Source organism: Bubalus bubalis, chromosome 3 (assembly GCF_019923935.1).
Source record: "Bubalus bubalis isolate 160015118507 breed Murrah chromosome 3, NDDB_SH_1, whole genome shotgun sequence".
NCBI lineage: Eukaryota > Metazoa > Chordata > Mammalia > Artiodactyla > Bovidae > Bubalus > Bubalus bubalis.
This window is the reverse complement of record NC_059159.1, coordinates 162,243,564-162,256,750: the sequence shown is the minus strand read 5'-3', so window position 1 is coordinate 162,256,750 and position 13,187 is coordinate 162,243,564. Positions and strand designations below refer to the sequence as shown.

General features: G+C 38.6%; 1 protein-coding gene across 6 annotated transcripts in view; it reads left to right on the top strand.

Annotated features, from left to right (window-relative positions):
- LPAR1 (lysophosphatidic acid receptor 1) overlaps positions 1-13,187 on the top strand; it is a 163,356-nt gene that overhangs the window by 62,443 nt on the left and 87,726 nt on the right. For 3 of the 6 annotated variants that reach the window (XM_025282218.3, XM_025282219.3, XM_025282220.3), the window contains exon 2: positions 10,516-10,675. The exons of 1 other annotated variant lie outside the window; for it this stretch is intronic. In XM_025282218.3, the coding sequence (XP_025138003.1) occupies positions 10,631-10,675 (45 nt within the window). In that variant the 5' untranslated portion in view covers positions 10,516-10,630. Of the gene's footprint in view, positions 1-1,134; positions 1,241-10,515; positions 10,676-13,187 lie in introns of those variants that run through there. 2 more of the 6 variants (XM_006048667.4, XM_044940430.2) reach the window with 2 other exon arrangements.

The window sequence follows — 13,187 nt, the reverse complement described above, 5'->3', positions numbered from 1 at the left end:
TTCTATATATAATAGTTTGCATCTGCTAACCCCAAGCTCGCAATCCATCTTTTCCCGCTGCCCCTGTTCCCCCCTGAGCAACCACAAATATGAGCGACCATAAATATGAGGTACATAGAGTGAGTTTTAAATCACTCTTCAGGCACTCAGAATTTATTTTGACTTATTTTCTGAAAAGTACTTGAAGTTTAAGCTACTGGAAACCTTAAATAGTGGAAGATGCCTCTGTCCACAGAATCCTTTGCTGTTATTCTGGGCTGAATGCTTTTCTTATCACAGCTGCAGACTTCTATATTTTGGCCAGCTATTTTGACTGTATGCCTCCACCCCCATTTGCTTTCCCTTTTTCCTTCTTTCCCCTTCCCTCACACCCTTCTATTCTCAGTAATTTGGGAATTACTTCTGATTTTAGAAACATGCATTTGCTCTCAGAAGAAAATATCCCTCAAGACTCCTCCATTGGCTCTGGTTGGAAGAATCTAGCTCATCCTGAGGGTTGATTATAAAGTTGTAATCTCTTTGTCCTGAAACCTGTGGACTGCAGACATTCCAACATAGCTCAGAGGCTCTCTCCATAAACATCCCTCAATAGAAATGTACCCACCCTATCTATGCTTTGGGATATTTACTTTCTTGGGTGGAACTCTTGATTGCCTAAAGTCTTTGCAGGCTCTGGGTCCCTATGCAAAAGGCTGGGTCAAGGCATGCAGATAACAAGGAGTTTGGGAATTTGGACATTGTGGCCTTGGGTAATGGAAAGAAAAAGGGTGGTTGTAAGTCTTTTTCTTATTCAAAGAGTAATTCTTTTCATTGCCCTTTCAAGAGGATTTTTTAGATCTTTTAGTTGACTTCTCTTCCTTTGCTCTCATCCCTTTCTTTTTGCTCTCTTCCTTTATGATTTAGCATACTCGTGAGTTTCTTTCTCTTTTTTTTTTTTTTTTTTTTTTAACTTACAGGATACGTTTCTCTTTTGGCCAGTTTCTGACCCATTATTCCTAAACTTCAGGTTACCCCTGTTTTCTAAATAATATCGCACAAACTAGCTTGGCATGTAAACAGAGTTTGACTAATTCATCCTTGGCCCTAGTAGTGAAGACCATTGTAAGATTTTTTTCAAAAATTGTGTTTTTACAGTTCCTGGTTATTTGGACAAGTTTCAGGATAGCATCTCTCCCCAGCAGGAGCACTTTCCAAAAGGGAAAACTATACACCTGTCAGTACAGTCTTTGAAATCAGAACTGTGAGTTTATTTAAATACTTTTTGGCCAGTTCTTTAATCTGTAGAGTCTTGAGCTCTGTCAGAGTGCACATAAAACAGTGCAGTTTTGGTGCTTGGGTTTCTTTTGTGCAGGTCGTGCGAGCACGATGGGCTAGCTGTATTCCTGCGTTTGAACACATTAGCCAATTGCCATGTGGAAAGAATGGTAGACTTTTAGGCCAAATGTAAGTTTGATTGAAAAGCTGGACAAGCAAATGGAAAAACTGATCCTATCAGTTTTGTGAAAAAGGAAAGATTTAAGAACATGAAATATATATGAAATATATTGTCTTCAGTGTATAAACTGAGGGCTTCCCTTGGTGGCTCAGTGGTAAAGAACCTGCCTGCCAATGCAGGAGATGCAGGTTCGAGTCTTGGATCGGGAAAATCCCCTGGAGAAGGAAATGGCACCCCACTCCAGTATTCTTGCCTGGGAAATCCCATGGATGGGGTCACAGAGAGAGTCAGACACAACTTAATGACTAAACAACAAAGTGTAAGTATTGTATGTATGAATCTCAAAATGTGAAGAATGTTTTCCTTTTTCTTGTGATTTCCTGGAGTTTTTAATATTAGTTCATCACATTTATATGCATTTCAGTTGGACAGTTTCTTTTAATAGTTATAATAGCTACATTTTTTGCTCAGCATTATTATCACAGACATTCCTTGTTTACATGGATTGATAAGAAACTCATGCCGAAGCTCTCCTGAGCACATTATTTTGATTTATCACCTGTATTATGTCATCTGTGGAAATTTCAGGGTGTAATATATCCTAATTACATTTAATACAAGTGCCTGGTGTTTGCTATTGCAGATAAATGATGCCATGGCTGAATGTAGAGTTTGAGTCATTCTGCATTTTTGACGAAATGAAATGTTGCTTCTATGTCTTGTCAGCTGTTGTGGCCAAGTTGATGACTGTGTCCAGCCTAAGTTTTTCCCTTTGTGATTTTGATTTTCTCCCCATTTTGTTTTTTCATGGGAATTCTTTGAACTCTTGAAGTTTATTTATTTAACAAACCTGCATTTCAGTTATAGATCATGCACTTCATATTTTTCCTGAAATGAGCTCTTTCTTTTAATTGTCGTAACATATAAATGGCATATAATTTACATTTTCAAGTTCAGTAGAGCTAAGTATATTTACATTGTTGTGGAACAGATCTTCAGAACTCTCTTTGTCTTATAAAACTGAAACTCTCTGCCAATTAAAAAACAACTCCTCATCCTCTCCCTCCCCAGCCCCTGGCAACCACCATTCTACACACAGTCTCTATGAATTTGACTCCTCTAGGTACCTCATATAAGTGGAATCACAAAATATTTGTCTTTTTGTTACAAGCTTTTTTCACTTAGCTTAATGTCTGCAGGGTTCACCCATGTTGTAATATATGCCAGAATTTCCTTCTTTAAGGCTGACTGATATTCCATGATATGCATTTAAAGTACTGCATTTTGTTTATCCATGTATTTGTCCATGGACACTTGAGTTGCTTTCACCTTTTTCTCTATTATTGTGAATAACACTGCCATGGACATGGGTGTTCAGATATCTCTTTGAGACCCTGCTTTCAATTATTTTGGGTGTATATACCCCGCAGTGGAATTGTGGGCTTAAAAAAATTCTATGTTTAATGTTTTAAGAAACTGCCATTCTGATTTCTACTGCAGCTGAAGTATTTTGCATTCCCATGAGCAATACATAAAGGTTCCAATTTCCCCACAACCTTGCTTATTTTGTTAGCAACAATTCTAATTGATGCGAGGTGTTCTTATCGCATTGTGGTTTTGATTTGCATTTCCTTAACAATTAGTGCTGTTGACTATCTTGTCAGGTGTTTTTTTGACCATTTGAATGTCTCTGGAGAAATGTTTATTCAAGTATTATTTTTTAGTTCAGTTGTTTGATTTTCTTCTTGTTGAGTTTCTTTATATATTCTGGATATCAATTCCTTTTTAGGTATATGATTTACAGATATTTTGTCCCATTCCATGGATTATCTTTTCATTCTCAATTGTGTTTTTTTGCACAGGAGTTTTAAATTTTGATTTAGTGCATTTTATCTTTTTTCTTTGTGTTCTTTAAGCTTAAGAACGTCTTTTAGGAAAAGCTTACTTTTCTTGTTAAATAACTTATGTTCTATTTGTTCTTTCTGGATGTATCAATTCTTCTTCTATTGAATCTGTATTTTCTATGCTCCACAGCCATAATTTCTAATCATTCTAGTAACTATTATATTAAAGCATGTGTGATTTTTCTCAAACTTGTCTTCCATGGCATCAACTTGGTCTTCTATAGTAACACTTCTGCCTGTTGTAGTTTTAATACATTTTTAGTTTCAACAGTTTTATTTTCTTTTTTTGTTTTTATTTATTTTTTTTAATCAATGTTATAAAGAGTCAAATAGCTATATGAGGATTTCTAAGAAAAAGGAGTTTTTTCTCCCTTCCTGCCTTGTCTCTTCCCCATAACTACCATTTTCAGTTGATTTAGTTGCTTCATTGGGTATTTGCATTATATCACTAAGATTTATCCTTGTACTATTGGATATGTCAGTTTCAAGTATTGATAGACATTCCTGTGGAAGACGTGTTGCACGCATACTCCCCTCCTGAACCTCTCCATCCTGATACATTAGGTTGTAGATCATGTCAGTTTTCAGTGTTAATGTTATTATGACCTTGACAATATCATTCACAGCTGAGCCATCTAGAACTCTGTGAATCCTTTTCTTCTTCTGTAAATTCTCTTTTAAATTTTCATTTTTCTTCTTATATGTGCTTACTTTTCCGTGTGCTGGTTATTCTGTTCTATATGCTTAGGAGTCTTTGTGTTCTTTCAGTCCCAAGCTATCAGTTCTAGAAATCTGTCAACATACTCAGACAGACAGTTAGTCTGTCCAGTCTACTTTGTCATCTCGCAATGTCCTTTCACAAGCAGGCCAGGAATTCCCTTTAGTTTTCTCCTGAAGTGAACTTTTGTTCCTGTATCTCACGCCTTCATTTTGACTAGTTTCCTCCCTACTTTGCGAAGGACATCCTGCAATGAGACTGTAGATTGTAAATCACTTTCTTCATTGTCCATTGTCTTCCAGCTTCTAGGTTGCTGTTGAGAAATGCAGACTTTCTGATTCCTAATCCTTTGTCCATGAGCTCCCCCTATCACTTTCTGATCAGTTACAAGAATTTTTAAAAAATCTTTTGTGTTTAAAAAAAAAATCATGATGATGTGCTTAAAGGGGGCATATTAAAATGGATAGAAGTGGGCATGTTGGTTATCAGTGGACCTTACAAGTCAACAAACTTAGGACTTGTCACTTTAGGAAATGTTTTGATTTTGTTACTTGATCTCCCCGACCCACCCTTACACCGCCCACTCCACTCCATTTCCTTTTTTTTTTTCTTTAATTCTGGAATTGCTTTTGTTTGGCTGTTAGATCTCCTGGACTAGTCCTCCAGCTTTCTCATTCTTAACTGTTCTGTTTTCCTTCAGTTTGTCTTTTGGCTCTGCATTTTGGGGAAGTTTCTTAACTTTATGTTCCAGTCCTTCTCCTGCATTTCCAGTTACCGGTTTTTAAGTCTCCTGTTTTTGTTTGAATGGGCACAGCATCTTCTTCCTGATGTTACTGTTGTTAAGATCTTTTCATCTACTCAGATTCCAGAGAAGACTCTTCCAGACTTAGCCTTTAGATATAAGGCTGGTTTCAGATGCTTAAGGTAAATAAATAGATAAATAGAAATAGATAAATACTGAGCAAGACAAGCTATAGCCCTGACCTTCCTCTTGTTCATCTTGCTCATCCAGGTTTGAGGTTAAGAGTTTCTTGTCTAGTTTCTGCTGGACTAGAGAGTATAGAACTCTCTGAAGAAGGATACATGAAATCTGAAATATTTTCCTCCCTGATCTAACTGGCTCTATTTATGTGTAATTTGGAGGATAAATGTATCCATTCCTGGTTTCAGCATTGATGACTTCTTTCCTCTTTTGGTACTTTATGTTCATCTACTTATTTGGGGAATGGAAGCTTTGAAATCTTTAGTCATGTAAAGTGAAATTGAAGTTGCTTAGTCGTGTCCGACTCTTTGTGACCCCATGGACTGTAGCCTACCAGACTCCTCTGTCCATGGGATTTTCCAGGCAATAGTACTGGAGTGGATTGCCATTTCCTTCTCCAGGGGATCTTCCCGACCCAGGGATTGAACCCAGGTCTCCCTCATTGTAGACAGACGCTTTACCCTCTGAGCCACCAGGGAAGTCCTGTAGGCCCCACCCAAAGCTGTGGTTTATCTTCTCCTTCACTAATACCATTTTCTGCTTTTTTATTCTGTTTTCTACTTTATTGACTGCCTTCATTCAGGTCTGTAATTCATAATTTTTTGGTTAATGTTGACTCATGTCTGATCTCATATTTCCTAAAGTTACCTTTTATGTTGTATACCTATTTCTTAAGTAAATGTTTGCTCTGACTCTAGAGTCTTCCTTCTCTTGAGCTGAACAATATTTTTCATTTGCCTGGTGGATATGAATTTTTCTGTGTCTTATCCTTAGAGAGGGAAGTCTGTGTATATTCAGTGTCAGGTATTGCCCTGTATTCTTTTAAGGGGCTGAGATGAGTCATTATTTGACTTAAGTCCAGATGAAGGAAAAAGGTTAGATTTATAATAGATAAATTTGCCAAGTTAGAAATTCATCTTCCTATGAGGCCTAGGAAAAGAGCCAGCATCAGCTCCAGAAGTAATCAAAGGAAACAGTTGCCTCAGAACCAGAGACTTTGTTTTAAGGTATTTGGTGTTGCACTCAGTAATTAGAAGATCATTGTCACTTGGCATGGCTGCCCATATCAGAAGCCAGCTGGTAGTGCTTTTTTCCCACATATTTTCTGGGCCAGTCATTATGGCTACATGTAAATTAGAAGTAAATACAGCCAGAGATTACTTGCTCAGTCAGAGCCAGGAACCCCCTTTAAGGAGCTGAATGTATTTTAAATGTACTCCAATGCTCCATGGCTTAGTTCACTCCAGCCCTCATCCCTCTTAACAGGGAGCATCATTGTGAGTCTGTTGGGGTCTCATTTACTTATTTTCTGTCCATGTAATTATAGTTTCACATGAAAGCAATGTTGAGCTTTAAATGTTCTCCAGCCTTCCATGTTGATTCTTGCTAGTATATAGTTCTGAAAGTTTGAGCAATAGGTAGGATCCATCTGTGGCTTCTAGGATTGAGTCAGGATATTTCCTTTTCTTATATTCAGTTGGTTATTTCCTGTTAATCTCGCACAGAACCATGAGCCAATGTGGCTTTCATACTTGTAGATTGTATTTTATCTAAACATTTTTTATAAAATATTTTTTTAATTGAAATATGGTTGATTTACAATATTTCAGTTTCAGGTGTACAACAAAGTGATTCCGTTAGACATACATACATATCTTTTTTTTTTTTTTTTTCAGATTCATTTACCTTGTGAGGTATTACAAAATATTGAGTATAGTTCCCTGTGCCATATAGTAGGTCTTTGTTGACTATATAATGTGTGTGTGTGTGTGTGTGTGTGTATGTCAATTTTGAGCTATGGGGAGGGATTTTGAGGTAATTCATAGCCAGTGACTGTAAAATGAATGAATAGGCATGTCAATCGGTGACAAAGCTCGTGTTCTGCTAGCAGCATTAGGTGTGGGTTTGTGGTTTTGAGAAGGATAATAGAGATTAGAAATCATGCCTAGAATGGAACATGGGGACAACTAGGGAGGAAGAGAAGGGAAAAGAGTGATGGCCGAGGGTACCTGGGGTTAATGGAGCCAACTCACACTGCTTTGTGGTTTCCTGTTATCAAGAGCCCAAAGGAAATAGAGAGTTAGGCTGGTTATAAGAACGTCAGGACAGATATCTAAATACTTGGAAGAGTTCAAAGAGGGATGAGTTTTTTTTTTTTTTTTTTAATTCTGTGCAGCTCTGTAGTTGGCAGTCTGGGGCTCTGAGAAAGCAGGAGACGATATGTCAAAGTAATCTGGCTTACTTGGCCAGAGACTGAATGGCATCATTACTTAGGAGACTGTCTTTGGTGTCATCACATCTCTTCCCCCATGATTTGTACGGTTTTGTAATTAAGTTGAGCAGTACATAGGTTTCATGAATGTAATTTTAAGACGTTGCTTCCCAAGAGAGCTGTTTTATACTCTTTGAGGTAGTATTGCTTAGCTCTTACATTTTCAGAGTTAAGTAACCATACCCCATCTTATAAAGGGCTTCTCATAGTGTAAGAACAGGTTCAACATACACTTTTATGAATCTTCTAGTGTTACACACTATTAGCCCAAAAAAGTAAAGTCTCTTCGTCTGAAAAAAGGAAAGGTTCAAACACAAAAGCATCTAAACTCGATATGTCTTCGATGCTTTAGGGGAAGACAGTTAATGTTTTGTCTTGATCTTCTTCTTCAGAAAGGAAACTAACAATCTGTACTGTCTACAGAGATGTGTCACATAAATCAAAACTAGGGGGACATCATTAACATTTTATGTGGATGAGAGCAGGGTTTGGGGAAATAGGTACTCTGTAGGACATCTGACTTGCATCTTGCTTCCTTCAGAACTTTCTGGAATTTTGGGTTAGAAAATCTCCAAGTTCTTTCTCTTGGTTAACTGTTGTTCACTTGGAAGGTTCATCAGTGGAAAGGCCCTGTGGGGGGTCCCGGTTCACATCTCAGCTCTGTCGTTTCCTGACTCATGACTGGGGTGACACGTAAACCCTTCAAAGCCTCAAGTTTCTTATCTGTGAAATGAGTTGACAATATCTACCTCAAACTGTGTGTGAAATGACTGCACCTTTCTCAGCATCTTGTTCACTAAATCCCAGTCTCCCACCCTTTCCCCTTTTGCTATCAGCAGTGATGCCATATGGCATTTGTTACACCCATTTCTTTATCCTTTTTCTGACTGTAGGCTGGGTACCCAGCATTCACATTTTGGGCAACTCTTTGTACTCTGAATGTGGGAAACATTTTAGGGTCATATTGCTTAATGATGTGACTCAGCAGAAATGATATTGGACCCACATGAATATTTAAGAATAGAATCTCACTCGCCTTCCATATTTCTTTTTGGTTATCATGCTGTTCATATATTCATAGAACAAGATGGTGTGAACTGTAAATATGTGAGAAGGAAAAAAGGGGAAAAAAGTAGGCGTGGCACCAAATGATGCCAGGAATAAGTTCAGTACAAAACAGTGCACCGTGGGGCGCTATAACTTTCCTAGGGTAGGGTCGGCTTTCCGACAGCCCTCACAGAAGAGAGGCCCTCTGTGGATGTGTGCCTTCCTCCTGGGCTATTTATTTAACTTCACAGTGTGATGAACAGCAGGTCTTTCCTCCCTAAAACTGGGACTGAAGAGAACATCACTGTCGTCTCAGGGTAGCTATGGAATTTTGTGTGGATCATTAGACCAAAACGTCTTGGCAGCTTGACTTTTATTTGTTAATAAAAAATAGTCACTGACAGAATGTTAGAGGAGGAAGGTAGAAAGGTGCCACACTTGTGAACAATGAAAACCTAAAGTGATGAAAACTGTAGTCTGAAGGATAATAGACGAAGACAGGATAAAAATCAGAATAGCAAGTTCAAAGAAGCTGCTGCCAAGCCTAGATTGTTTCTTAGGAAACAGTTCTTCTGAGGTTATGTGACTTGCCCAGCATCATTCAGCTAATAGAGAATAGTGCCAGAGGATTTGCAGAGACTTGGCTTAGATATCCATCTCCACCATTACTAACTGCTCAAGATTACTGACTTGGATTTTGTGAACCTGGTTCGTGACTTTTACTGTATGAAGAGTATCGTTTCCCAATAGTATGATAGCGTTCTGGCGTCATTTTGCATGCTGGGGAAACCAGAAAGTGTATTTACGGACAAATGCTGCCTTTTTGAGGCAAGGTTCAGCTCAGTTTTATTCATTATGCCCTTAGTTCACTATGGATGTTCCATAAATACGTTTTGAGTAAAAGAAAGGATATTGTTAGGTGGTATGAAAGCAACCTAAAAGTGAAAAATTGTCTTAAAATGAAAGTATTTTCTTAAAGTCTTTTTTTAATTAATTTTTTTAATTGAAGGATAATTTACAGAATTTTGTTGTTTTCTGTCACACCTCAACATGAATCAGCCATAAGTACACATACATTCCCTCCCTTTTGAGCCTCCCTCCCATCTTAAGGTCTTAAAATGAAAAATCGTCCCCATCTGTACTAGATTGAGATGTGGAAATAAGTCACATCCATCTAGCATCCTCTAAGAATGTTGAGAGGAATTGAGAAATGGACTCTTCCTCACACCTGTGGAAGTTTGATTTACAAAGCCCCCTCCCCCACTGCCCATCCAAGTACTTATTCTTGTGACCCACTCCTTTAACTTTGGGGTATCTTGCCTTTCTTTAATTCTGAAAATGGTAACAAGTTTCCTAAGGAAATGTAAACATGGAACGCATTCGCTTAAATCTCCTCTGGGACTGGGACTTGGTGCTCTAGGACTGATTCTCTATGAACAAAAAGTATGATTCCACTCATCTCTCTTCATCAGCCCTCAGGCTTTCAACTGCTAATGGGCAGGGTTGAACTGGGTGTGTCTCTAAGACACTTGATGAAAGAAAGTGAAGTCGCTCAGTCGTGTCCGACTCTTTGCAACCCCGTGGACTATAGCCCGTCCACCAGGCTCCTCCATTCATGGGATTCTCCAGGCAAGAATACTGGAGTGGGTTGCCATTTCCTTCTCCAGGGGATCTTCCCGACCCAGGGATCGAACCCAGGTCTCCTGCATTGCAGGCAGATGCTTTAACCTCTGAGCCACCAGGGAAGCCACTTGATACTTGATACTGTTATTCTATTTGTTCTTTGCCTATATAGTGAAGGCTCTTAATTGTGAGTTACTCAGTTTCTTATTTAAGGACAAGATGGCCCTTCCCCCTTGCTACTCTCCTCCTCTTCACAACTTGAAATCACCTGCTGCAAACATCTGGCTCACATGCCAAGTTGGCTTTAGGTTTATGAAAACGTATCAGCTTAACATGGTACAGAGATCCTGGCACTGAGATGTTAGCTGCTTTGTAAGCTGCTCCTTCCTGGGTTCCTCTTTGCATTACGCTTGTGGTTGGCTTTTGAGATAGGGTTTTGTTTGTTTGTTTGTTTTCGCTGCCCATGGCCAAAGGAGCTTCACTCCCATGTGCTAGTCCTCTGAGGCTCAAGTGGGTTTTCCGATCCTTTTCCAGGTCCACAGTTGCTCCTAGCATGACCACGATCTGATCAGCAGCCAGGAGAATCTGACTCCCTTGCTGTGGACCTTAGTGCTGGGGCCTGGTCACCGCCCACGACTCCGGAGCTGCCATGGCTGCTGCCTTTACGTCCTCCCCTGTCGTTTCACAGCCCCAGGTATGTGATTCAGACACACATAGGTCTGGGCTAATCATCGTTTTGTTGAATGTTTCAATTGAGTTTCAGAACCTGTGTTTGACTCTGGAGATCACACGTGTCTCCTCTGAGTTCTCGTTTGGTGGGGATTTGGATGAGTGTTTTGTGAGGGAGGTGCTTGTTTTTGGCACCTAGGATGGCTGGCTGCTACTGGAGGCATCCAACTCCAAATCAAGACAGTCAGTAGCAGATCCCCCTGTTGGCTTTTTTAGGGTTTATCTCAGAACTGATCTAATCTTATAACACGTTTTCTGAATGTTGTCTTGGTGTCCTCCTCCTATAATGATGATTATTTTACCTTGACCTGTTCTGATAACTTTGAGAAGGAAATGCAATTCCAGAAACTTCTGAACCACAGTAATGTGAGTTACTGCCCAGAGAACAACAGTCATACAGCAGGAACACTGTTTTCACTGTTTTACAATCTGATCTACTGAAATGCTAACTGAACCCTTTCAGTCTCAGGAGGCAGCATGGTACAGCGGGGAAACAGACTTTGGAGTCATTAGACATGTGTTCACATCTCAATTATTGGATAAAGGGCCTTAGTCATGCTGACCTCACTCAACTTCCATGTCTTCTCATGTAGTCATCCCTCACAGCACGGTTATAGGGATTCAAGGAGAGGATCTATGCAAAGCACAAATCAGCAAGTGTGATTTCCCAAATGCTCTTCTTTCACTGTCTTCTCCTCCTTTTATTTTTTGGCTGCACCGCACACATGTGGGATCTTAGTTCCCTGACCAAGGATTGAATCTGTTTCCCCTGCATTAGAAGCATGAAATTTTAATCACTGGACCACCGGGGAAGTCTCTTCTCTTCCTTTTAGACTGTGACCTCCGATCACATTCATGAGAATCACTTTTAGGGCCAAGGTGGAAGAAAAAAGCATGATTTTGAGAAAAAGTCATATTGATTGAAATTTGAATGTTTATGATACAAAATACTTTTCTACACCTTTTTTTCTTTGAATCATTTTTCAGGCTACTAAATTTTGTATATATTTCTTTATTTAATGGAATATAAATTTTATATGATATGGGAGCCTTCATAAGGAAATGAAGATCTGAAGAAAGAAAACTACATATTTTTATACTGGAGTATTTTTTTTGTTTTTTGGCCTGATTTCTAAAAAAAGTTGTTTTTTTTTTAAATTGAAATATAGTAGATTTACATTTTGTATTAGTTTCAATTGTACAGCCAAATGATTCAGAGAGAGATATATATATAAAATCTTTTTTCATATTCCTTTCCCTTATGTGTTATTACAAAATATTGAATGTAGTTCCTTGTGCTATAGAGTAGGCCCCTGCTGCATATATTTTAGGTCGGGGTGTGTGTGTCTGTGTGTGTGCAAAGAAAGGGAGGGAGGGAGAAAGAAGAAAAAGGAGCTTTTCTACTGTATTTACTGTAAATATTTTTCTTCTTCTCTAAAAGACTTGGGATTTTATCACATGGGTGTAGTCATTGCTGTTCCTGAGCATTATAAAGTTCGTGGTGTCATTTTCCAGAATGCTTAGTGTTATCACCATCATGTGTATTTCTCTTTCTGGTAAATGGATCATTGCCTTTTCAACACTTCATTTACTTTGGGTGTTTGATTTCCATTCCCCTCAATAGTGTTCTTGGTACCCGAGAGACGTGGTAAATGGGTGAACAGATTTAGTGCCTGTTACCTAAGGTCACCATTTCAAAGTCCACTGGAGTTGTTCCCTTGCAATGACTGTTCTTAGCCTTTTGTGGAGTAAGTTAGGCCCTGATACAGGTTTTCCGGACAGGACATTTCAGCACCCTAGCCTTGCTGCTCTCATTTGTCAGCATTTCCAACAGCATCATCTTATCTACACATCTTTGCTCTTACACAAGCTACTATCAGCCGGTGAGTGATATAAATATTTTTAAATGATTCATTTAATGAAAATGTTTAGCACCACCCTATGTAGAAAGACGTCATATTTAACATAAACACTTGAGGAAATGTGTATTCTTGTAAAGTCTCTGTGGGGAAGTAAATTGGTCCAATCACTCTGGAAGGTAATTTGACAGTATCTGTTAAAATTATAGACCTTTGCACATCCCCTGTTCCCATCTAGATACTTATGTTAGAAAAACATGATTCTAAGGATATGTGCAGGGAGATATTCCCTGAAACATTAGTTGAAGACCAAGCAGTAGAAAACTTTCTAATATTCAGTAGTAGAAGGACTTAATAAAGTCAGTCATATTGATATGATTTAAATACAGCAATTATCTCAACACAACTCTGTCTCCTCAAGATATCTAATGGAGGGAAAAGAAAGCAAGATGCAGAATAATACTTATAGGAAAATATAATTAAAACTGTAAAACAAGACCATATGTTCTTAGGGATAAACATATGGTACATTAATATAAACGCATATAGTGAAAAGTCTGTAATACACATTGTCCACAGGAACGAAATTGCCCCCAAGAGGGCAAAAAATGGACCTTG